Source organism: Saimiri boliviensis, chromosome 18 (assembly GCF_048565385.1).
Source record: "Saimiri boliviensis isolate mSaiBol1 chromosome 18, mSaiBol1.pri, whole genome shotgun sequence".
In the NCBI taxonomy this organism is placed as follows: Eukaryota; Metazoa; Chordata; class Mammalia; order Primates; family Cebidae; genus Saimiri; species Saimiri boliviensis.
This window is the reverse complement of record NC_133466.1, coordinates 18464093-18490798: the sequence shown is the minus strand read 5'-3', so window position 1 is coordinate 18490798 and position 26706 is coordinate 18464093. Positions and strand designations below refer to the sequence as shown.

The following is a 26706-nucleotide window of genomic DNA, read 5'->3' as shown; positions in this document are numbered from 1 at the left end:
GGCACGAAAGAGCGAGACTCCATCTCGAAAAATAAAAATAAAATTTAAAAAGCTACCTTTTAATGAATGGTCTATGCTTAAATGTTGCTGGTATGTTTTGACACCAATGAGTTATATCTGAGGTCAAACCATAACTAGACGAGGCACCTCGAGATGCTGTAGCTGTGGTCTCAGCATCCTGTTCCACTGCAATTAGTGCCACCATCATTGTATTACATTAAATGCAATATTGCTATCCTGTGACTACCTTGTAAACACATTTTCATAAAACCAAAGTGCTTCATTACCACTTCTGATATGTGTGTGACTCCTTGGCTCCAATTTTTCTATAACAGTAACTATAAAATTATCTTGAAAACCACTTGAGGCTAACCAATTGACATTCAAATTATGTATAATGGGAAACAAATGAATAATAGATGCTAGGAGGTAAAAAAAATTAAACCTTTGACGTATCTTCCCTTACTTATTAGTAGAGTTTAAGATACCATAATTCTTCTAAAACTATTTCAAAAATACAATTTAAATATAAAATTGAAGGTCCTAAAATACGTATACAAGTTTTAAAGTAGAATGACTTTGCTTTTTGAATATGCATTTAAATTTCTACTTAAAATGTCCAAAAGAGCCCAAATCAATTCTACCTTCATTTTTATAGCAGTTTTCTAATCATAAGAAATCATACTTTCTAGTATTTTTTTGCTTTCCTAAAATAAAAAGACTCCTACATATTTAAATTCATGAAATAAGAATGATCATTACTTGATTACTACCAAGATTTATTTTAATGATGTTCTCAACTTCATCTACGACAGAAAGTGCTTAAGAAGCTATTATGTATTATTAGTGATTATAATGATTATGAGACCTACAATAATTTTAAAATAACTAATGAAGAGGGGAACATGTTATAATAGTAATGATTATCAAACCCAAGGTGGGAGATCAGTCACTGAGCCCCAAGGAGAGTCTTTGTATTCGACAATGTAAGGTAGGGAAGGGATTTGACTATCACCCCGGCTGGGAGTCGTGGTTCATGCTTGTAATCCCAGCACTTTGGGAGGACGAGGAGGGCAGATAACTTGAGGTCAGGAGTTTGAGACCAGCCTGGACAACATAGTGAAATCCTGTCTCTACTAAAAATGCAAAAATTAGCTGGGCATGGTTGTAGATGCCTGTAATCCCAGATACTCGGGAGGCTGAGGTAGGAGAATTGCTTAAACCCAGGAGATAAAGGTTGCAGTGAGCCGAGATTGCGCCACTGCACTCCAGCATGGGCAACAGAGCGAGACTCTGTCAAAAATGGAAAGAAGGAAGGAAGGAAGGAGGGAGGGAAGGGAGAGACAGAGAGAGAGAGACAGAGAGAGACACAGAGAGAAATTCACCCCATTGTGGCCAGCTCCCCTCCTCTCTACAATTCCAATCTATACATTATAAACAAGTCCACTGTACACTGTACCAGTTTGATATGCATTCACATCGATTAGCAGTTTTGAAAGCAAATATGATGATACAGATTACTGCAATTTTCCCCATGTTTGAGGTAAAGAAATAGGCTCAAAAAGATTACATATGAGAATAAAGCACATTTTAAACCTTTGAAGATATTTTTGAAGCAAAGATCATCCTATTTAGTTACAAATCTTTTCTTTCCTTGACTACTTGGATGCATCTGTTATACCTGATTTCTGTTTCCAACCAATGTCTTTTTATGCAGGTTAGCTGTAATCACCACAAATGCAATACTGCCGTTTCCTTCATGATGTCATTCATCTCTTTTCCAGTTTGTTAGCGAACATGTATTAACATTTTAGTATCCAACTACATTAATCTCATGACTGCCAGCATTGAAACAATTGATAAAAAGATGAAAGCAAACCCTTACTGCCCAGTTTGACAGTAAGTAACAGCTCTTCACATAGGCTGGCAATTAGGAAGCAAAACATTTTGGAAGACCAAATTTGACCAACAGCAAACCATGGTCTCAAATGCAAAATAAAACTTCAGTTATATGCTACACTGAGATACTCACAATAGCAAATTATTTATACTGCTTGAATTACTCGATCTAAATAAAGTGGTGCTCTGCTATAAACATTATTTTCAAATAATTTCAAATATCAAACTATGCTTTTGAATATCTCTAGGCAAATCTTTTCCAAAATTACACATTCCTAAAACAATGAGCCAATCTAGTCATGTGTAGCCTACTACACGCTCAACATTCACTTCTCTTTAAAACAACTTACATGACAAAACTAATTACAACAGTGAACATCCATCAACTGTACCTGCAAATGTCTCATGATAACAAAATCAGACGATCTGTGTGTCCTTTATTAATTAAATTGATAACAAACAGAAAATAAAATGTAGCTCTGAAGGAATCACTTAATTTTTTAATTTGCTCAATTGCAAAAAATTTGTTTATATAAATATGTAAAACAAGTATTGCTACATTAAAAGAATACATATTAAAATACCATAAATAATAACTTGAATACTTTACAAAATCAGTTTGACCTACTGTATTCACAGGATGAGTGATCCTTATCCAAACTGCCTGGGACCAGAAGTGTTTCAGATTTCTGATTTTTTTTTTTTAAATTTTGGGTTATTTCCATATATATAATGAGATACTTGGGAAATGGGACCCAAGTCTAAATATAAAATTTATTTGTTTCACAAATACCTTATACACATAGCCTGAAGGCAATTTTATACAATATTCTAAATAATTTTTGTTTCAGAAAGGAAGTTTGTACACATTGAACACATAAGGTCAGGTAATTTTCTACTTTGGTTGTCATGTCGGTGCTAAAAACAGTTTGGATTTTAGAGCATTTCAGATTTTAGATTAGGGATGCTCAACTTGTATTTCACAGTACTATAACAACATTTCTTTAAAGATATTGTACATTCTTGGCTGAACGTGGTGACTCATGCCCGTAACCCCAGCACTTTGGGAGACTGAGGCAGGTGGATCACTTGAGGTCAGGAGTTCGAGACCAGCCTAACCAACATGGTGAAACTTCATCTCTACTAAAAATGCAAAAATTAGCCAGGCATGGGGTGGTGGGCACCTGTAATCCTTGCTACTCGGGAGGCTGAGCCAGGAGAATCGCTACTTGGGGTTCAGAGGTTGCAGTGAGCTGAGATTGCACTACTGCACTCCAGCCTTGGGTAACACCGAGACTTGCCTCAGGAAAACAAAAAAATTAGCTGGGCTTGGAGATGGGCACCTGTAAACCCAGCTACTTGGGTGACTGGGGCAGGAGTACTGCTTGAACCCAGAAGGAGAGTTTGCAGTGAGCTGAGACTGCACCATTGCACTCCAGCCTGGGAGACAGAATGAGACTCTGTCTCTTAACAAATAAAAATATTGTACATTCTGAAGTTTAAGCTAATGAAGATTGTTCTCCCAATATCTTAGTCCACTCAAAAAAATATATTAAAAATTCACATGATCATGGCTTCAGCTAAGTGGCATTAGTTCACCAACTACAACTTTACATTTAAACACTGGGGATATTGCAAACTTTCCTTTGTAAACTAAAAGTGTTGCTTTGTAGACAGGGAGGCCAAAAAAGGAAGCTAGTTAGCTCCCACTTGGGAAAGATTTTGTTTGCTCTCTACCTCTACTCAAAGAAACTAGTTTTGAACATCTCTAAATTATTTTCTTAATAATTGCCTTCCTTCCAAAACAAACATGGACTTAGAATTTTGCTGAGCTCCTGTGGTAAGTAATTGGTACTAGTTTAAGCCACTTGGCTCCCAAGTAAAGCCAACAGTTCTTGGCTTGATATGCTAATATGTGGATTTTGAGGCCACAGTAAAATTAATTACCTAATTAAAGGGTTACTTTTCCATGTCGCAGTGGAGAATCCTATCTAAATTAGGGTTTTTACACTGAAGATACAAATATGCAGATGTTGTTTTCAACAAAAAATTAATGTTTGGGGGAACTATTGCCAGAAACCAGTTAAAATCATAAGAATCTGTATTTTCTTCCTCTTTTCCTACTATCTGGTAGGCCAGGGAATTTGGACAGTTTAATTAAAAGATATTAGGGGGAAGAAAAGACTCCACGCATCAGTAGCTTAGAAACCTTAGCACCAAGTAATCCAAATGAATCGTACAGTATTTCTCATTCAGCAATATCCTGTTACTGGACAGCCTGTGCCATCAGGTCTCAGTAAGCACAGTCTCACTGCCAGATACAGCTCAGATGATGTAGCTCAGATGGCAGCAACCCAAGCCCTGCTCTGCGGAGGCATCTCCTCTTCCAGCCATCACCTGCTTGGAAGCAAAAACAAACCCCACTGGTTTGGCCACACATCTGTAATCTGCTTAAGGCTATAAAAGTGTTTTGCTTTTCTTCTTGACACACATGCAGTCCAAGTTTATTAAATACAGAAACTGAGCATTTCTAATAAGACCTCAGAACTGGCAGCCAGTTCCCTCAAGAGAAAATGCAAGCTTCTGCTATTCTCCTATTCGTCGTTTTTCAAATGAGTTCTCTTATTTCAGTATATCAGAAAGCCTCACACAGCCCTGGCAGCTGCCAACCCAGCATTATGACAGTTGCTTCTCAAAGCCATGAGCCATTTAACTAAATCCACTCTTACTTGACTCATCCACTGGCAAAGATTTAAAGCTTTATCTTTTGTATGATTCACTTTGCGGCCCTCTAAAGTTTTTAAGATTTTTTTCTTTGAGCATAGTATCACTTTCTTAAAATGCAATGCAGAAAGGCAGCTGAAAGATTATATATTTGAAAAAATTTAACTCCAGAGATACAAATAAAAACAAATATAGTCAAATAGAGCCTCTCTTTCTTTCTTTCTCATCTAATTTTAAAGACGAAGTACTGACCTATGAATAGACATATATTCTCATGACAGCCTCAGCTGATCATCAGGTAAGACTACATGTTTCTTCATCACTAGCTAAGTGGAAGATAGTATGTGCATAAATTACTACATGATTGAATGACAACTTTTCACTAACTACAAATAATGTATTCATGAAATGCACCATCTATAGTATCATCTGGTTATTATTTTCTGAGAAAAGTTCTCAGAGCACAATGACCACAATTAAATTGGCTTCTGACTAGATGTAGCACTGTGCCACCTACAAATGGAGCCCAAACAAGAGTATTTTATGATGACTGCATTGATGATTGTTACCAAGACTTCACCCCTTGGCCTGGCATGGTGGCTCACGCCTATAATCCCAACACTTTGGGAGGCCCAGGTGGGAAGATCACTTGAGGCCAGGAGTTTGAGAACAGCCTGGGCAACACAGCAAGACCACTGTCTCTACAAAACAAACAAATAAAAATAAATTAGGCAGACATGGTGGCATGTGCTTGTAGTCTTAGCTATTTGGGAGGCTGAGGCAGGAGGATTACTTGAGCCCAGGAGTTCAAGGTTACACTGATCCATGATCACAACACTGCACTCCAGCTTCTGTGACAGAGCAAGAAACTGTCACCTTAAAAAAAAAAAAGGCACTTTAATATAGCATCTGGAACATACCAAATGCTCAAGAGGTTTAGTGCCCTTCATTATACCAGAGGAAAAACGTGACGTTTTGTACCTCTGTATGCTCAGATACAGTTTGTTTTTGAGTTGGAAATATTTCATACTTCATCTTTTCTTATTCTTACAATTTTCCTTTATTTGTAATGTAGCCATCCCTCTTCTGCCCTTGGAACAATGAAACATGGGACCAATCATGCTGTGTTACTAATTAGACTCCTGATGCAATTTTACTTAATTATTGCACGTCTAGAATGATATTCCTTAGTTTTTCTTTCTTTTTTTTTTTTTTTTGAGACAGAGTCTTGCTCTGTCACCCAGGCTGGAGTGCAGTGGCGCAATCTCAGCTCACTACAACCTCTGCCTCCTAGGTTCAAGCATTTTCCTCCCTCAGCCTCCAGAGTAGCTGCGATTACAGGCGCATGCCTCCACACCTGGCTATTTTGTATTTTTAGTAGAGATGAGGTTTTACCATGTTGACCAAGCTGGTCTCAAACTCCTGACATCAAGAGATCTGCCCACCTCGGCATCCCAAAGTGCTGGGATTACAGGCGTGAGCCACTGCGTCCAGCCTAGCTTTTGTTTTTACCAATTAGTTTCAGTGACATATATTAACCTTAAGTTAACATAACTACATAGGTGTTACGTGTTTGATGTGAATGCCAATGTGATTCAACTCAAATATTTGTCGAACACCTCTAACTTACAGAAAATTACATATATCAGGTTTTACAGGCCCCAAAATAAACTCTTGGTAAGTGGGATAGGCTGTTAACCCTTAGAATATCATCAGGGTCCTTTGGACAACATTTTATCTTTTGAGTTTCTTTCTGAGCACTTCTAAGTACTTGTGGGGATTGGTATTTCTTACTTTTATCCTTTCTTAGAGAAAAAGAAAATTTTAATTGAGTAAAACTCATTCTAGCTTGTACTTAAGCATGAGTCCACTGAAACTTTCTATATATCTAAGATATATTTATGAATCTCAATCTTTTTCCTACATTTTGTTCCAAATATTTTATCCTCCCAAGAATTATTTCATCATTAGCCATTAACTATTTCGAACTGTGCTAAAGAAGACCAAATAACATGAATATGAAAGATTGATAGAATTGACTAAAAGATGATGCCATAGGGAAATTATCACATTTTTATTGCTGTGTTCCCAAAGTATTGCGTCATCTTTCAAGATGGTTTGAAAAAAGTCTCAATAGTCCCAGCTACTTGGGCTGCTGAGGCAGGAGGAACACTCGAGCCCAGGAGTCTGCAGCTGCAGTGCTCCACGATCACACCAGTGAGTAGCCACAGCACTCAAGTCTCGGCAACAGAGTGAGGGCCCATCTCTATAAAAAACACAATAGGCCAGGCGTGGTGACTCACGCCTGTAATCCTAACACTTTGGGAGGCCGAGGCAGGCGGATCACGAGGTCAAGAGATCGAGACTACCCTGGCCAACATGGCGAAACCACATCTCTACTAAAAATACAAAAAATTAGATGGGTGTGGTGGCATGCACCTGTAGTCCCAGCTACTCCGGAGGCTGAGGCAGGAGAATCGCTTGAACCCAGGAGGCAGAGGTTGCAAAGTGCCGAGATTATGCCATTGCACTCCAGCCTGGTGATGAGAGAGATTCCATCTCAAAAAACAGAAATATAAAAAGCATAATAACAAGAAGTCCAGAGACTTTCACCAAATATAGTCGAAAATAATTCTCCACATATTGGCAAACAGCAAACACTGACAGGAGACATTTTGCCAATTAGATAAATCAGAAGATGAATGAAATTGATCATGTAAGTAAAACTTTAGGCCAGGGGTCCCCAAACTATGGCCCGTGGGCTGCATGCGGCCCCCTGAGGCCATTTATCCGGCCCCCGCTGCACTTCAGGAAGGGGCACCTCTTTCATTGGTGGTCAGTGGGAGGAGCACAGTATGTGGCGGCCCTCCAACAGTCTGAGGGACAGTGAACTGGCCCCCTGTGTAAAAAGTTTGGAGACCCCTGCCTTAGGCCATGAGCCTTCACATGATATCCCAGACAAATTTTCTCAAGGCTCAAGAATTGACAAGTGAGCAATGAATTTCTAAGAATAAAAAGAAAATATGGTATTCTCATCCACTTAGTCATTCAACAGGAAGGATATCATCACTCAATATTATGTGACAAAAACATTAACCATCATTGCTAAAATGATGTGACGCTATTCCTTCCTTTTTTATGATGCTTATGCAACAAATTTTATGTTTGTGCAACACATTTATTTGGTACCATGAGGACGTGAACAAATGCCCAAGGCAGGAATCTCACTAAAGGTGATTAGAAGAGATAATGCAGAAAAAAAAGTATGGGGGCAGGCAGGGAGACTGGCTTGATCATTTTAACAGGTGTTTATAAATCCAAACTTGAAAACATTTTTAAATTATTGAAGGAAGACGGCTATATTCTCTCTGCAATAAAATTATGAGCTGTCAAAGTTTTAAATCTCAAATTTTTACAATAATTAGATGAAATTGCAAGTATAAAAAAAGACCAAGAAATATGATGAACCTAATAGAGATGTACTTGAAATGTAGAATCAGTATTTGTAAGATGGATATATTCCAGGTTCATGCATGGCAGGTGATCAGCAGCTAGCTGCATTCCAATAGATCATGCTCATTTCAGAAATCCTTGCCTTCAAAACTGGGAAAATACAGAATAAAAATGTGGGTTTACCATATTTAAATTCTCAGTAAAATTAAAATATTTACTAGGTTAACTCTTACTAAAATTCTTAATAGTTATTTCTCACTATTCCTTTATTCGTAGTTCTGTAAATTGATTGCAAAATAATCTAAAATATAAAGGGCCCACTGTATCCAGATAGTCAATGGTGCTGGCCTGGTTTTCTGGTACAGTGAAGGGACAAGGTGACCTCTTGCTATATTTGATACTCCCACAATCACCAGAACGGATGAAGTTTAAACTAGGTTCAGTACAGATTGTGTGTTCCAATGCATGCACACCTGCGGACACAGCCATACACACCCACGCAAGCCACCCTCTGCTGTATTAGTTCATTTTCACATTGCTGATAAAGACATACCTGAGACCAGGCAATTTACAAAAGAAAGATTTAATTGGACTTACAGTTGCACATGGCTGGGGAAGCCTCATAATCATGGCAGAAGGCAAGGAGGAGCAAGTCATGTCTTACACAGACTGCAGCAGGCAAAGAGAAAGAACTTGTGCAGGGGAACTCCTCTTTTTAAAATCATCAGATCTTGTGAGACTTACTTCATGAGAACAGCATGGGAAAGACCTGCCCCCATGATTCAACCACCCTCCTCTGAGTCCCTCCCACAACATATGGGAATTCAACACGAGATCTGGGTGGGGGCAAAGCCAAACTATATCACTATCCCTGCTACCCCATGCCCCCACACAAACCAGAGAGTAACGTTAACTACCCTGGCTAACATGGTGAAACCCTGTCTCTACTAAAGATACAAAAGTTAGCTGGGGACGGTGGTGAGTGCCTATAATCCCAGTTACTTGGGAAACTGAGGCAGGAGAATTGCTTGAACCTGGGAGGTGGAGGTTGCAGTGAGCCAAGATTGCGCCACTGCATTCCAGCCTGGGCAACAAGAGCAAAACTGTGTCTCAAAAAAAAAAAAAAAAAAAGAAAAAGAAAAACTCTTCTGAGTTATACAGCTTCAAAGAGGATGACAAGACGCAGTCAACAGGAATCACTCCTCCAGATTGCAAGCAGCTGTTTTTAAAAAAATGTTTAAAGGAAATAGAAAAAAAAAACCATCTAGTTATACAGAAAGATATATCAGGTTACCTCACAGCACACTCTCACCAATGTCTGCCAACCTGAACCTAAAAGAATATATCGATAATTCAAGATTCTGTTTCTTAATCAAATGTGAGCACCTACTCTGCAAAAGGAAAAGTGTACTGTACAACAATTAGAGGGTCTTCTAACATTTCATTTGCTCTACAAACTCAGCAACCTCCATGGAGCACTGGGTTCGCTCAGATTCTGCAGTTCCAGGTGAGGGGCAGCTCTACCTCCAGGGCTAGACTGCCTACCTGGCTAGTCTTGCGAGTTAGCTCTCCAAATAAATTTTCCCATGAAAAAAATTCTTACCCATGACCGCTGGAGTCTGCATATTATTAACATTATGCTATGTAATGTTAATTAACGGTCTGCATTATGCTACATTACAGACTGCATAAATAGGTATTTTGAGGTAATCCTAGAACATTACCATTACAACACTGGAGAAATATATCCTCAGTAATTTAGAAATAAATTTCTGAAACACTACCTGTTTTGGCTATGTTAAAAGATTTACGTCCTTTTCATACCTCTTTTTCAATGAGGTCATAAAACAGTGCTCATTCCACAAGGAATGTTTCTCTAAATGCCTCATTAGCAATAGAAAAACACTCATCTTCTATCCAAACAAGTCTCATTAACTACCAAATAACAAAATACTGTCAATCAAATATTGTCTCAGGAAAATGGTAGTTTGTTTCTCTTTCTTCAAGAATTATCATGTAGCATACCCTGAAGATGTTTTAAGTCAGGTATGTTAAACTCCTATTCTGATTCTTACATTTCAATTGTCAAAAGGAGGGCTGGAAAAAGGGGGCTGCCAGTTGGCAGGAGCCCAGCTTGTGTATGGATCAGTGATGCGATACCTCTCTGGCTTTGCAACACGAGGAAGAAGCCCTGGCTGCCCGCAGGACTATAAGGAAAGAAGTTAAAACAACAAATGATGCAAGTGACCTGATACCCTTATTATGCTGAATCCAAAGCAATTTAAAAAAATTTTAAAAACACGAATAGCTATAAATAATAAAAGTTCAGTGGCTCAACCTTAGAAAATATTAATAGGTTATATAAACCATTTGTCTTAATGGAAAATAAAGAATGATAAATTTAAAGTCATCCAGGAATTATGCTGTCCAAATACAGTAGTCACTAGCCACATGTGACTATCAAACACAGTATGTGACTAGTTTGAATTGAAATGTGCTGTTAAATGTTTTAAAAAGTGTTAGATTTTAAAGACTTCTTACGAAACAAACAAAAAGAATGTGAACAATCTTATTAACTTTTCCACGCTGTACACGTTATTTCAGATACACTGGATTAAATAAAGTGTTGTTCGAATTAAATCCACCTGTTTCTTTTTACTATTTTTAAATTGTCTACTAGAAAATGAAAAAGTAGGTGGCTCACATTACATTTGTATCGAACAGCTCTTTGCTAAAAGATGGGAGGATCTATAACAGGGGTTATAGAAAGAAATGGCAAAATAATTTCAACTGTTTGAAGAAAGTTTATGAATTTGTGTTGGTCCACATTCAAAGTCATCCTGGGCCGCAGGCTGGACAAGCTTGCTACAACATCCAATTATGGATCATGAAGTGTTTAACAAGAGCTATGAAAAAAATTAAAAATACACAATGCACTCTGCCTAGTATTTTTCGAGGACCTATGTGCGAGACATACCAGACACATAAACTACAGTTTGAATTCTAACAGATAAAAGGACATATGATTACAATTAATTGGAAGATAAGTTATGGTCTTGCAAGGGCAGTACAGCAGAGCAAGGCACTTGCAAAGGCTTGTAAAGAATCATCTTTTCAGGTGAACATTAAAAATATACAGGATTTTGACGGGTCAGAAGACGTGGCACTTTAGAGTTGATAAATATCTTTATCACACATTATTTAACCAAAAAGGAAAAATATTTCAAAATGGGTATGACATATATCTTTATCATATCCCATTTGACGAAAAAAGGAAAGTATTTCAGATGGGACAGAATGGTGGGAACAAAAGCCTAGAGAAAGAAAATGTCAATAGTTTTAGGGGATAGAGTCACAAACATGTATAAGACTGAAAATGCAGGCTGAAGCCATGTCAGAGACTTCTGAATGCCCTGTGAGAGAATGTGGACTTCTCTACAAGTAGAATAAACCATCACATATTTCCTACCAACTGTCAACAGGATTAAAACCACATAGTAGAAAGATTACTGAGGCATGGGAAAGAATTATCTGGAAAGAGGGTGGATGAAGCCAGGGTGTTGGTGGTGGTGGTGGTGGTGGTGGTGGGTGGTTGGAGACAGGGAGACTGAAAATGCAAGAAAAGGAGAGGAGATGATTAAGAGTCCAGACAGAGGCCAGGCACAGTGGCTCACGCCTGTAATCCCAGCACCCTGGGAGGCCGAGGCAGGAGGATCACCAGGTCAGGAAAATCCTGCATAACAAAGTGAAATCCCGTCTCTACTAAAAATACAAAAAGTCGCTGAGTATGGTGGCATGTGAAATACAGTCCCAGCTACTCAGGAGGCTGAAGCAGGAGGACGAACCCAGGAGACGGAGGTTGTAGTAAACTGAGATCACACCACTGCACTCCAGCCTGGGTGACAGAGCGAGACTCCGTCTCAAAAGAAGAGTTCAGGCAGAACACAGTCATAAAAGGGAAGACAGGAACCAAAGGGATAGAAGAAGTACAAGAGGTGCTGCGGTAGAAGAGAAAATTCATCAATTTATTCAACAAACATGTACCGGGCACCTACCAAATGTCAGGTACCATGTTGCAGAAATTCACAACGGATGACTGTGGAGGGGTCATCTGCAGAGCATGAGAGAGTGAGTTACGCTGGGGACCAAGGAGAATGAAGTTGGCCTGGATCAACTGCTATAGAGAAGATGACAGGTCATCAGACAGAGATAATTAGGTGCATCTAGTAACATTAAGATCCCAGCTGATGTTACAGCATGAATAAGAAATGGAATTAACTGGTAAGGTTACATGACTTGATACTTTAGAAATCCCAGAAGCAACTAAAGGAAGAAATCCATTTTTCCTAGCTATGGAGAATTGACAAAAATATGTTTAGAAAATGTGAAGGGTATCAGCCAAGTCAAGGATGTTCAATGGAATGGGTAAGAATGATTATCCATGGATTCCATCCTGATTAGAAAGGCTGGCAGGAAAAAAAAAAAAGAGGATAATAGTCTAAAAGCCTGAACTGGGGAGGTGATTATAAGCGAAGATCATGATCAGAAGGGAATATCAAAACTAGAAACCTTATGGGTACAATATTTCTAAGGAATATCAGAGTCTAAAAAGCATGGCTGTGTTCAGGTACTGAAATGGGATATAAATGAAAGTAACTAATAAGGAGTTGGCTGGTATTTCAACTTGGATAGTGATATCATCACTGAAGACAGTAACAGGTAGAGTAACCATATGACCCAGTTTGCCTGGATCCTTCAGTTTATGATTGTGGTCCCAGTGTTCTATCTGGTATAGACAATAAACTCTGTGGGGGCCCTAGTAGCAGATTACACCAGAAATTGAAACAAAAAAAACAAGCATCCTGTAGTCTGGTGATTACAAACTTACAACTCCTATTGAATCTTCTGTTTGGAAATCTGTAGCTCTAGGGAACATTTGAGAAAATACTGAAGGAAAAAGAGAAGTGATAGAATCATCACCTTTTAGAGGGCGAGACAGCATGGAATCAATGCCTGAACCAGACGGCCTAGCCAACCTAAAGATTCTCATCTTATAATTTTATGATTTGCATATAGACGTTTGCCTTCAATAAGAATGAGAATCAGGTAAGACGTTAGAGGATTAAGAAATTAAGAAAAAGAGGCAAAAACAGGTTGCTTTAAGATCATGAAATCAAAGGTGGTTAACAAAATAAAATTAAGCCTTTATAAATGCCTTTGACTTCCACTATGAAGGAAAAGAAGACGATAAAAGGCCACAAAGAGAAACCTTTACACATCCACACACAGAACTCCCAAAATCTCAAACCGTACCTTTCTTAACAAAAATTCATCTTGAACTAATGACTGACAATTCCAGATAGCACTTAAGAAATATTTTTAAATTAATAACCAAAACAGAATGCCATTATTATTTCAGCTCCCTGTTGGAACTACCAGTAACCTACGATAGTCATCAGTGGGATTTTTATCCTAAGTTTAATATTAAATAGTTAAAATTAACTCTGTCATGGGTGATTGATATTATTAATTAAACAGGGTGTCATAAAAAGTCATCGCTCAGATTTTTTCCGTAACAGCAGACTTTGATAGGAGTGGGCAGAGACCCTTTTAGTGATAAAGAGAAAGATTAATTTACAGAAGAATACAAATACTCTATGCAAGATGTCTCAGCATTGCAGACTGAACACGCAGGACACCTTACCTCCCATCTGCGTAGTCTGTGTCCGCTCCACCCCACCAGACATCCGAGTCGTCCTCCTCGGCGTCAGCAGAATCCACATGGTCACTTTCCTCAGCCAGCGGGCAACACACAAACTCCACCCCTCGGAACTTGTCAATTCCGCAGGGCAGCAACATGCCGTAGTCATGCAGGTTGGTACTCTTTTCACTGCACGTCTACAAAGTGTAAGGATAAAACAGTGAGTAGTACAGTAGATGTGTTTCGTTCTAAGAAAACTCCACATAAAAAACATCAACATATTATTAGGAACCAGTCTCACCAAGGAAAAGATGATTTGCTTTTTGAGAGAATTTACAACAGGACTTTTCTTTTTTTTTTTTGAAATGGAGTCTCGCTCCTGTTGCCCAGGCTGGACTGCAGTGGCGCCATCTCAGCTCACCAAAACCTCCGCCTCTCATGTTCAAGCAATTCTCTTGCTTCAGCCTCCCAAGTAGCTGGGATTAGAGGCGTGCGCCACCACACCTAGCTAATTTTTGTATTTTTAGTAGAGATGGGGTTTCACCATGTTTGTCAGGCTAGTCTCAAACTCCTGACCTGGTGATCCGCTCACCTCAGCCTCCCAAAGGGCTGGGATTACAGGTGTGAGCTACCACACCTGGCCAATTTTTTTTTTTTTTTTTTTTAAGCATGGGTTACACTTTGGTACTCTTTTTATTCTTAAGCTTATTATTTCTTTAATAAGACCATGATGTTATATAATAGAGGTTTAGGTGAACAAATGGAATGGAAACTAATTGGGAAATAGGATGTAGAAGGCTCCAGTGGTGAACAGATAGCAGAGAATTATGCTTTCTAGCTTGATTCATGTCTCCAGAAACTGTGGCCATTCCAGGTAGATTCCCAGCTCACTCCTACCTCCCTTACAGATGGAAGTTTACCCCACATGGACCACCCTTATCCTAGAAATTCTGACTCTCTTGGCTCACTTTCTGGGTAACAAACCTAGGAAAAGAAGCAATTATCCCCTGCAGCCACTATGAATCAGAACTTATAGGCATTAGAAATTTCTCCTTGAACGTCTTTTTGCTTTGCTGGGATTTGCTAAATTTGCACAAATCTAAATTAGCATAAAGCTCTGAGAGCATCCACTAGTGATAAAGGAAGGATTAATAATTCAATACATAAAGGTAAACAATGAAAATATGACAGACTGCAGTTTGACCTTGCAGGAGTCATTTTTGTTTCTTAGAGACAAAGGAATTTTCTTTTGAAAACACAGAAGAAATAAAAAATGAGATTATCAAATAGGTAGCTGGACTTCAAATTACTTTTGTTTTCTTTTTTCCCCTCTAAAACACATTTTTATACAAACAAAATTCTATTCTACAGTGGATCCAAACATGTTATTTAATAAGAGGCAAAAAATACTAACTCTTCAGTGGTATTTTTGGCTGCACAGCTCTAATACAGTACAATGGCAAAGATGAGCTAGATGAGACTTCTCAGCCCCAGCACTACTGATGTTTTGGACTGGATAATTCTTGGGGGTGGGAGGTAGTTATCCTGTTCACTGTAAAATGTTTAGCAGTATCTTTGGCCTATGGACACTATCAGATGGCAGTAACACCACTCCTTCAAGTCGTGATAACCAAAAATGTCTCCTGGGACGGACAGGGGCTCAAAACTGACCCCCTGTAAAGCACTATTGAGCTAGATAAAGGAGCCTAATTCTAGTAGACTCCTCTTACCACAAATAAACTATATAAATTTATTAGAAAAACATACAAAAGGACCCCTGTGAAGATGGTCATACCACACAGTGACCTTTTCCTGCTAAGTATCTCATGTCTTTCACTGGCTTAGTCAAAAGCAGAGGTTAACCAAGTGCTCGGTCAGACTCACCCTGTGGAAAAATGAAGGCGGCAGGCATGGCCTGATGAATATAAAATCAGACAGTGTAGCTCAGAAACTGAATTCTAACTGGAGTTTTCAGGCTGGTACAAACAAACTACTTTACTGTGCTACCACTCTGTTCACTAATAGATAGCAGGGGAAAGGGTTAAATTATTAAAAAATTGTATATGACAAAAAAAAACAGGTGAATAAAAATAATATGAAGGGTAAACTTGAAAGTTATAACTATTAAAGATTATATTTGTAAGTTATAAAGCATGGCACTGACAACTTATATTTTTAAGTTGCAAAACACGGGACAGACACATAATGAATCTAGTCCACTGGCCCTATTTTTGACTTTTTAAAAATATTCACGGATGGGGAGGCTGTGCCTGTGAGGGGACAGGGTACACAGGAACTCTACTTTCTGTTCGATTTTGCTGTGAACCTAAAATCACTCTGAAACCTAAAACCTGGGTTATGGAGAGTACTGTTGGGTTTTCTTAAATAACTTGTTAACATAGCTGTTGCCTCAAAATACCCTCCAAAATGCCATCAGGTATGTCCCCAGGAAGTCTTCAGTTTCCAGTAAGAAAGAATGTATGGGCTGGTACCTCTTTGGCGACAGTGTGCCAGTGAAGATGAGTCTCGCAAACATCCATCCTCTCCTGGTGTAAGAATTTGCACTTGTCAGGAACCAGAAGGGCATCGCTTACAAACTCACCAACTGAAAGAAAGGAAAACCACTTCCTGTCATTCCGTCTGAATCACAGTGTTCTTACCGCACAGAAGGCATCAAGGAAAGACAGACTTCAGACAGGTTATACAGCCTTTCAACGCCTAAGCAACCAAATCAAGACACTAGTACCTTTTAGAATGTTGTATCTGGCCTCCTTAAGCAACTCAGTTTCTTACCACATCAAGTTTAATGGCTAAAATAGTTCCTACATGCTGCAAATGAAATTGTCTCTTAATTAATCCAAATTTCTTGCTTCAGAATTAATCCTAAGAAAGCTGCTTAACTAGAGAACCAATTACTATTCTTTTACAACAGGAGGTAAAATACAAATAATTGACATTGTCTAGGTAAGCATTTGAGCAGAATCAATGTAAATCCCTAACTACTTTTCTTTCTTGGACATTTTAATCTGCTTGTAAATAACAGAAATTTTAGCATTTTTCTACTTCCTGAGCAAGAAACCCAAAAGTATATTTTATATGTATTTTTACATAACACTCACAAGAAAGAGTTTAATTTAATATAATCGTGAAAACTGTTCCTCAGACCATTTTTGTGTGTGAGATGGAGTCTCGCTCTGTTGCCCATGCTGGAGTGCAGTCACACAATCTCAGCTCACTGCAACCTCCGCCTCCCAGGTTGAAGCAATTCTCCTGCCTCAGCCTCCTGAGTAGCTGGGATTACAGGTGCGCACAACCATGCCTGGCTAGTTCTTTTTTTTTTTTTTTTGTATTTTTAGTAGATATGGGGTTTCATCATGTTGTTCAGGCTGGTCTTGAACTCCTGACCTCATGATCTGCCTGCCTCGGCCTCCCAAAGTGCTGGGATTATAAGCGTGAGCTACCACACTTGGCCGACTTTTGTTATCTTTAAAGAAAATGTATGTCATGCAAATTATTTCTAGGCATTTCGGATACTGAAGATAGAAAGATATTACATAAAGTCCTACATGAACTCAGTCTAATGAAGGTAAACCATGGATAATTACCACATTAGATGTAAGCTGTAAACTTAATTTTTGTTTTGTTCACTGCAATATTCCCAGCTTTTAGCATAGATTCTTGCACATAGTAGGCAATAAATACCTGTTGACGAATGAACAAGTTAAATTCTGTAATAGAGATGGGGAAAGTGCCTCATCTTGGGTGCAGTGGGAAACCCTCAAGGAAGAAATAACATTAGAGATGAGTCTGAATGGGGAGAAGCATATGCCACATGGGAAATGAACTGAACTTCCATGACCTAAGGACAGAATCTGTCCTGCTTGCCATTACACCCCCACAATCCCTGGCCTAGCTCTGGCAAACATGAAGAACTCTCTTATAGAATCCAAACGAATGGATGGATGGATGGATAGCAAAAGACCATTCAAAATAAGGGAGCCTCCTGTGCAAAGAAAAGAGTAAAGCAGCAGCAAGGCGTATCTGCAGCCCGTCATGGCTGGAGCACAGAGTAGGTGGCAAAGGGAGTCCCGAGGTAAGTAACATCGGGGAAGCAGGCTGAACTCCAATTTTAAAGAGCCTTAGGTTTTGGATGCCATTTTGGAAGCAACACATTTTGGAAGCAATTCAGATAAACTCTGTAATTAAGTGAAGGACAGACCAGCACAGTGAAACCATGGAAGCAGGGAGAAACCACCAAGCAGGCCACTGCAGTCCTTCCGGTAAGACATGTAAGAACAGAAAAACCCCACAACTCCCATGGAGCAGGAATACAGATTGTCCACACACCAGCAAAGACAAGAATGTCTTTCTTTCATAGCATGCTCCAGGACATTTTCTGAAATGCAACACAAAGAGGGATTAAAAGCCCTAAGAAGGGAAAGTAAGCAATATTTCATTCTCATAAAGGTGTTTAAACTTTAGTCTGTTTCTAGCTCAAACATGTAAGCTATATCATGATATTGAAGTACTTATTTCATTAAGTAATATTTAGATAAAAATCTAGGCAAATCATAGGGGAGAATAAGCATCGTATCTTGTCATTCCTTAAATCTTTAAAATGATCGGTTATGTCCACAGCAGTAGTGTGTGTTGCAGGGAATGCAAAAATGATGAGACATGGTACCCCAAAGGCTGCAGGTGTCACTTCGTGGGGAAGAAACCAGTAAGTCCTGAGCACCCACCCTATGGTACTAATGCTACAACTACATCTCAGCTCCACAGGGTCACATCATGGGTTTTTTATAAACCTCACTTCCGGCTGGGTGCAGTGGCTCATGCCTGTAATCCCAGCACTTTGGGAGGCTGAGACAGGTGGAACACAAGGTCAGGAGCTTAAGACCAGCCTGGCCAAGATGATGAAAACCCATCTCTACTAAAAATATGAAAAATAGCCAGGGTTGGTGGCGGGTACCTGTAATCCCAGCTACTGGGGAGGCTGAGGCAGAGAACTGCTTGAACCCAGGAGGCGGAGGTTGCAGTGAGCCAAGATTCTGCCACTGCACTCCAGCCTGGGCGACACAGCAAGACTCTTGTCTGAAAAAAAAAAAAAAAATCACCTCACTTCCCAGGGGAAGAATCTCTGGAATCTCTGACCTGAGGCTACCTACCTCAGGATATTATAACCTAGCCCCAGAGATAAGCATTAAAATATAATTTATTATAAGGAAAGAAAAAACATAATAATGCATATGATGTCACACTTCTCTTTATATAGAATTACATAAAACAAAACAAAAATAAAAAATAAAAATATAAGAAGAGTTGGAGAATGGAGAGTAAAGGTAATCCTGTCCAAAACAAATACACCATTCCCAGTGGATTTCTCAGGGTTTCTGAGGTCAGAGAACCAACGCTACCTGCTTGGAAGAATACCTGATTATCTGAGGCATCCCATCCCAATTTTCTTTTTTTGAAACAGTCTCACTCTGTCGCTCAGGCTGGAGTGCAGTGGTGCAATCTCGGCTTGCTGCACCCTCTACCTCCTGGGTTCAAGAGATTCTCCTGTCTTAGCCTCCTGAGTAGCTGGGATTACAGGTATACACCACCACACCCAGCTATTTTTTATGTTTTTAGTAGAGACAGGGTTTTGCCATGTTGTCCAGGCTAGTCTTGAACTCCTGACCTCAGGTGATCCACCTGCCTTGGCCTCCCAAAGTGCTGGGATTACAGGTGTGAGCCACTGTACCCAGGTGGCATCCCAATTTTCTAGGTTGCAGGAGGCCAGAAGCAACCTATGGCCTGAATATACCCACCTCATCTGTCAGCTCTACTCAGCCATATATGCAAATGTCCAAAATAAAAAGTAATGCTTTTCTATTTTACAAGTAATTATTGGAAATATTCAATGCCTGTCACATACAAATAGGTCAAAGAGTTTTAAAAAATGAATGCTGGCCCAAAGCTACTAAATCAGTTTGTGAGAAGAGCCAGGGCAGGGATCAGATACACTTGACCTTGGCTTGCAAGAGTTCTTGGGTCATAACCAGACAGTAAGTGCCAAACGATGAAACCAAATCATCTTGTTTTATCTGCCCTTAGCCAATCTACTGAGGACTAGATTATAATGCGAAGCTAAGTCACTGAAACATATTTACTTCAGTAAAATAGTCACCGAAAAGACATGTACTGCATTAATCGTTTTGTTTGTTTTGAGACAAGGTCTCTCTTTGTCACCCTGGCTGGAATGTAGTGGTTGGATCAATGGCTCACCGCAGCCTCTACCTCCTGGACTCAAGTGATCCTCCCAGCTCAGCCTCCCGAGGAGCTGAGACTACAGGCATGCACCATCACACCCAGCAGATTATTTTATTTTTTGTAGAGATAGGGTCTAGATATGTGGCCCAGGCTGGTCTCGAACTCCTAGGCTAAAGCAATCTGCCTGCCTCAGCCTCCCAAAGTGCTGGGATTACAGACATGAGCCACCATGACCAGCCAGTTTGAATATTTTTAATGAGGAGTTGGTAAAAAGCTTTTCTCAAAAGCCTGAATTAATTAAAAGTTGCCTTGGCTATTAGGAGTTCATTAGCTAAGGATATTACTCTTGCTTTCATCTAACAGAAAATCTACCCAAGAGAACCATATTCTTGAACTTGTGTTTAGGGTAGGAGCTGGCAAATTACTACTTGTGGCCCAAGTCTGCCCCTTGTACCTGTATTTCTGCATTAGTCTGACTGCAACATTCACTATGTCTATAAATGGCTACTGAACTTCCTAACTTGCAAAACATTTTATCTGACATTGCCAAGATGGTCTTAGGTTCTTATATTGCACACAGCTAAGAAATATGTGTCCCTTAAAATGAGAATGGTTTTTTAAAGGATTAAAACTGGTTACTTAATAAGCTCTCGGGACTAAAGGCAAAATAGAAATCTCATTGTATTCTAACATTAAAATAAAATTTAGCAGTGGACAGCATTGCTTACATTACTTTTAACATTTGATGAAACATGTTAGGATGTTATACATCAGAAATTGTAAGCGTTAAACCACAAAAATCTGTTTTAAATTTTTTTTTTTGAGACCGAGTCTTGCTCTGTCACCAGGCTGGAGCACAGTGGTGCAGTCTTGGCTCACCGCAACCTCCGCCTCCTGGTTCAAGCAATTCTTCCACCTCAGCCTCCCAAGTAGCTGGAACTATAGGCGCGTGCCAAACACCGGGCTAATTTTGTATTTTTAGTAGAGACGGGGTTTCACCATGTTGGCCAGGATGGTCTTGATCTCTTGACCTTGTGATCCACCCGCCTTGGCCTCCCAAAGTGCTGGGACTACAGGCGTGAGCCACCGCACCCAGCCCCTGTTTTAAAATTTTTAAATAAGAATTAAGAGTGCCAAAAGTTTAATGAAGCCTTTCTTCCCAACTGGCTTAGCACGGTTTGTATGTTCTTGTTTTAATTAAGAAAGACTGTATTTAAAAATCTTTGCTAGGACAGCAGGTATATGGAAACTGTATTTTCTACTCAAAATTGCTGTGAACTTAAACTGCTTTTTAAAAACAAAGTTTACTCATTTTAAAAAGTCTATAATAGTATATACCTGGAGTTTCTATCCACAGCCACGCGTATGTTATTTTTAAAAACCCTTCTGTTTACTTGCTTTATCTTTCAGGTTAAAAAAAACGCTCATAACAGAATTCTGGTGTAAGAGCCCAAAGACCAAAACAAATTAAATATCATAATGAGAAATCACGTTTGTGTTTACGGCAAACCTTAGGAAATTTGTTACCATTTCCTTCAAGTGGATAAATTCCTCGATATACGCTATGCATATTTATTGATAAACATACAACCTGGTTTCCCGCTTTAACAATTCACAATTTGTATTCAAAACACATGTCATCACACACACACACACACACACACACACACACACACACACACCAGAAGAGAGGTTTTAAAGCTAATGAACAAAATCTGGGTCTGGCTTCTTGGCTACGGAGTCTTGGCAAGGTGAACAATGATGGCAAATTCAACAGGGATTCTGAAGGCCTCAATCTGCTCGCTCTTTGGTGGTCTTTGAGAGGACTGTCTAGCTCAAATTACCTCATTTTGCAGATGGGAGGAAAAGAGCCCAGGTCAAGTGACTCACCCACAGAGCCAACTGGCAACAGAACTAGACTGAAAATCCAGGTCTCCAATTCTCCATCCAACAGTGGTAACTTAATTCACTCATTTAAACTCTGTTCAGAATGGTTCATTTGGCTCATTTCCTTTGGCTTTTACAAAAATAGTTTCACTTTTAGACTGTGAAGTACTTTAACATTATAATCTACAATTTGGTCAATTTGATGATAAAACTAGACCTAATAGCTATCAAGCCATATAGAACTGCTGGGAATGCATTCGGTCACAGAGAATAGATCATATGTGAAGTCATGGCTTAAACACACAGTAGGATTAGGCATCTCACATAGGAAGTGACATTGAAGCTAGGGCCACCGCAGATACTCCATGAAGCCATTAGGGACCAGCTGTTCCTATCTTTCTGTACTGCCATCCTTAGCACACTGGCTTTATCCCCGTGTTTTGTGGTCACAAACGGTCATAGAAATTCAAGATGTTGTGTCCAAGTTCCAGGCAGAAGGCAGCAGAAACAAGACAAAAGCTGAAAGTTTTTGTTTCTCCCCCCGCCCCGCAATAAAGCTTTGCTGTGTTACCTGGGAGGGACATACTCCTCAGCCAATCCCACTGACGCCATATGTGCCATTACTGTGATCTGGCCACATGCACCTGAAAGGGATTCTGTGAAAGTATTTTCGGCGGAGCACATGGTCACCCTGAACAAAAAAATCTGGAATTCTTTTAGAAAGGAAAAAAATGGGAATGAATATCAAACAGGCGAGTAGCAGAGGCTCCCGCACTATGTAATTTAGATATTTTTTGACTTCTTTATGGTGCCTTTTCAAAAGACAGATCGGATTCCAGGAAGAAGACGGCACTTAGAGTAAAAAGTATTACAACTAAAACCATAGTAACTCCCCAGTCCACGACACTGGGAGAAATGAAAAGGGAAAGGTGTCTCAAAACCGACTCTGCTGCCAGGATGACGGCACCTGTGGGTGTCGTCCCAGCTACTTGGGAGGCTGTGGTGGGGCGGTCACTTGAGCCCAGGGCCAGCCTGAGTAACAGAGAGAGACCCAATCTCTAAAAATAAATGTTTAAAATAAAGACTTTAAAAACAAAAAACAAAAAACAGAGACTACTAAAATTTGGAGAGTCAGAGTGTGATTGAGTAAACATATATATATATATGGAGATGGAGTCCTGCTCTGTCGCCAGGCTGGAGTGCAGTGACGCAATCTCGGCTCACTTTGACCTCTGCCTCCTGGGTTCAAGCAATTCTTCCGCCTCAGCCTCCCAAGCAGCTGGGACCACAGGTGCGTGCCACCACGCCCAGCTAATTTTTTTGTGTTTTTAGTAGAGACGGAGTTTCACCATGTGGGCCAGGATGGTCTCGATCTCTTGATCTCATGATCCCCCCGCCCTGGCCTCCCAAAGTGCTGGGATTACACGTGTGAGCCACCGTGCCTGGCTGGATTGAGTAGATTAATGTAAAAGATTCTGGAGCCATACATAGATTGTTCAAGGCACAGACTATTTGACTATCAAATTAAAAGACAATATTTCTATGAATTCCTTGGGGACTAAAATGGTGTTGGCCAGAATCATGGGAAGGAAAGGCCAAAAATGCCTGTGGTCTTTGGTTTTCTGCCTAAGATGTGCTCTCTCTTCCTCATCTCTCAAGAGGTAAAGATGATTCAAGAAAGCGGGGGAAGTGTTTTGGCAATGGAATTGTTGAAAACTGCCAAAGCCTGGGTTTTCTAGTGCTATGGGCCCAGATCTGCCTCGTGAAGATAAAACATCAGTAGTGTCAGTAACTCTGAACCGTGTGCCTACCGCTACCCTCAATACTTAACGTGCATCTTCTCTCACTGTCCTCAGAACCATACCAAGGCAGCTACAATGATCTCACTTTATAAGAGAAGGTGAGACTAACAGGTTACGTAACAGCCCAGGTCACATATAAAGTAAATGGCAGAACTGGAAGAATTAAATCAATTAATATCCCTAAAGCACTCAACTCAGTGCCCAGAACAGAGGTGCTCAATCTATTAAATTAATATTATCCTTCTCCCCAGTATCTCATCAACCACCATAGTTTCTCAAGACGAACAATAATCACAGTAATCAAAACAGCAATGGCTTCTCTTCATTTACTAATCACTTATTTGGCACCTACTGAAGACAAAAGGGTTAGCTATAGCCTCACAGAGATGACATGGTACTGGTTTCCATGTGAGTACTGCTCACATAGAATGAATGAATACATGACTGCAATCTACACAGTGTGGTGGAGAAAGTGAGAATCAGAGCGATCAACTCTTCCAACGTCTGCACTGAGTGCTGGTCCTGGCTGAGTGGCTGTTTCCTGAATCCTCTGTGGCAGCCACAGTCTTTTATCCACTAATTCTTCACTACATACTTAAAATTTTGTTTTAGTGCTAAGAATACAGCAGTGAACAAAACCAATAAAATCAAACACGATCCTAGGGGAAAACGATAAAAAAAAAACACACAGATAAAAAACAGTGTCTGTTGGATGGTAATAAGTATTACATAGATAAAGCAGAGAAAGGGGATGGGTTGTTGTTGTTTTCCCCCGAGGGGTGAAATTTTAAACAAGGTGGTCATGGAACGCCTACTTTAAAATATGACATTTCAGTGAAAACTTGAGGAATCGAGGGAACAAAGTATTCAAAATCAGAGGGAAGAATATTCTAGACAGAGGAAGAAGCATCTATTACACAAAGGTCCTAAGGCAGATGCATGCCTGGTGAGCTCACAGAAGAGCAAGGACATCAGTGCCGTCATGGAGGAATGATGTGGAGGAGATCACTGGGCAAGCGAGTGAATGAGAGGCAGGACAGTGACAGCCGACCGTACAGGGCTGTAGACACCGTCTAACTCTGGCCAGTACTCAGAGTAATGCTGGAAGGCTCTGGGATGGTTTTCTAAGCTAATTATTCTTGCCCTAGGGGTCAAGACTAGAAGTGAGAAGACCAGGAAAGAGGTTCTGGCATTCATCCAGGTGGGAGATGACAATGACTTGGGACCAGAATGAGAGCAGCAGAAATGGTGAGTTCTCAGATTCTGGATGTCGTCTGAAGGTCAGATCTAAAGAACCAGATAGAAAGGAGTCAAGGATTTAGCTTGTTTCTATTCCAACAGCTAGAAAACACCTTATACTGAAGATGACGAAAAGTGCGGACAAAAATTCCCTAATTTTTCTGTGTAGATGTGTAGACAAGTAAAACTTTCCAGAATTATATACTTACTAACTTATATACACTAGATATGTTTATGAAAACAACCACAGGGAAATGTTTTCTTAGTGATTTTTTATTTTACCATTTGAGACTCTTACTCCACAATCTTTTTTTTCTTGGATGTGCTCATCATATACTGATCTTTTTTAACTTTCACATTAAGAAATAGGCTGGGAAAATTTTCCTGGGAGGCGTCTGTACTCAAGAGATGGGACGATTACTTCACAGAAGCAGGCAAAACAGTTCTCAACAAACTTTCCATGTGCTAAAACTGTTATGGTTTTGGCTTCAGAGTGTGGGCAGTTACTGGGTTCTCGAAGAGGACAGGAGAGTGAATTACACATCCCTTTAAAAAGTGGCTGTTGTCGTCACCAGCATTTCACTGTAACTATTACTGGATAATAGTGAGAACCGACAGATGGGATTCTTCAGATGAGAGCTATTTGCCAGCTGGCAGAAACTAAATTGATCAAGATAAGCAAAAAGGCAAAAGAAGTGAAAACTAAAAGTTTTACCTAAATCCTCTCTCCCAACTTTTTCAAGCACATGGATCCAGCCTCACATACATGCATAGATGGCAGAACAGTGTTTAACCCAGGCTCTGAATAACAACGGCAACTTTCACTTAACTCAAACGAAGGGTCTCACTTCTGTGTGACCCGTGTTCCAAGGAAGGAGATGAGGGCTCAGATATACCTTTCAGATAATGAATGACTTTTTGGGTTGGTCACTCCTGGATTTCTTTGCTGTTGTTTTGTTTTGGGTTTTTTGTTTGTTTGTTTTTTGAAACAGTCTCACTCTATCGCCCAGGCTGGAGTGCACTGGTGTGATCTTGGTTCACTGCAACCTCCACCTCCCAAGTTCAAGCAATTCTCCTCTCTCAGCCTCCTGTGTAGCAGGGGCTACAGGCATGCGCCATCATGCCCAGCTAATTTTTCTATTTTTAGTACAGATGGGGTTTCACCATGTTGGCCAGGATGGTCTTGAACTTCTGATCCCAAATGATTTCCCTGCCTCAGCCTCCCAAAGTGCTGGGAATACAGGCACCAGCCACCTGCCCGGCCCACTCCAGGATTTCTTAACTCAGAACTCGGATTCAGGTGCGCCTGCCACACAGGATCACTGTCATACAATACGTTCATGTTCAAGTCAAGTGATCCTTGTCAGAGGCATCTACCATACATACAGGCATACCCATTTGATTCCACATCAACATTCTAGCCTTCAAAAAAAAGTCCATTAAATTATTGTAGTTGAAAAGAACTAGAGTTTATCTGTGGTATCTATTAATAACTAGACAGGGTTTGGTTTGAAATTTTTTGAGAAAAAAATTATAAGTAATGTGGCATTTAAATTCTTTTTTAAAAATTCAGGAATTTCAAAACTATCATGTATATATCAAAAATTCTTTGGCTTCCAAATTTAACCTTGTCTTAGGAATGTAAACTAATTGGTCAGAGATTTCGCTTTCCTTTACAAATGAGCTATCTTGAGCCTGATGAGGTTTGCACAAAGCTAATGACAGAGGCAGGCTCAACTCAAAAAC

General features: G+C 39.8%; 1 protein-coding gene across 6 annotated transcripts in view; it reads right to left on the bottom strand.

Moving 5' to 3' along the window:
• The window catches only part of APP (amyloid beta precursor protein), a 280905-nt gene that overhangs the window by 148275 nt on the left and 105924 nt on the right, over positions 1–26706 (bottom strand). For all 6 annotated transcript variants that reach the window (XM_039480477.2, XM_039480478.2, XM_039480479.2 and 3 more), the window contains exons 4-5: positions 16270–16382; positions 13781–13974 (exon numbers count right to left, since the gene is read on the bottom strand). In XM_039480477.2, the coding sequence (XP_039336411.1) occupies positions 13781–13974; positions 16270–16382 (307 nt within the window). The remainder of the gene's footprint in view (positions 1–13780; positions 13975–16269; positions 16383–26706) is intronic.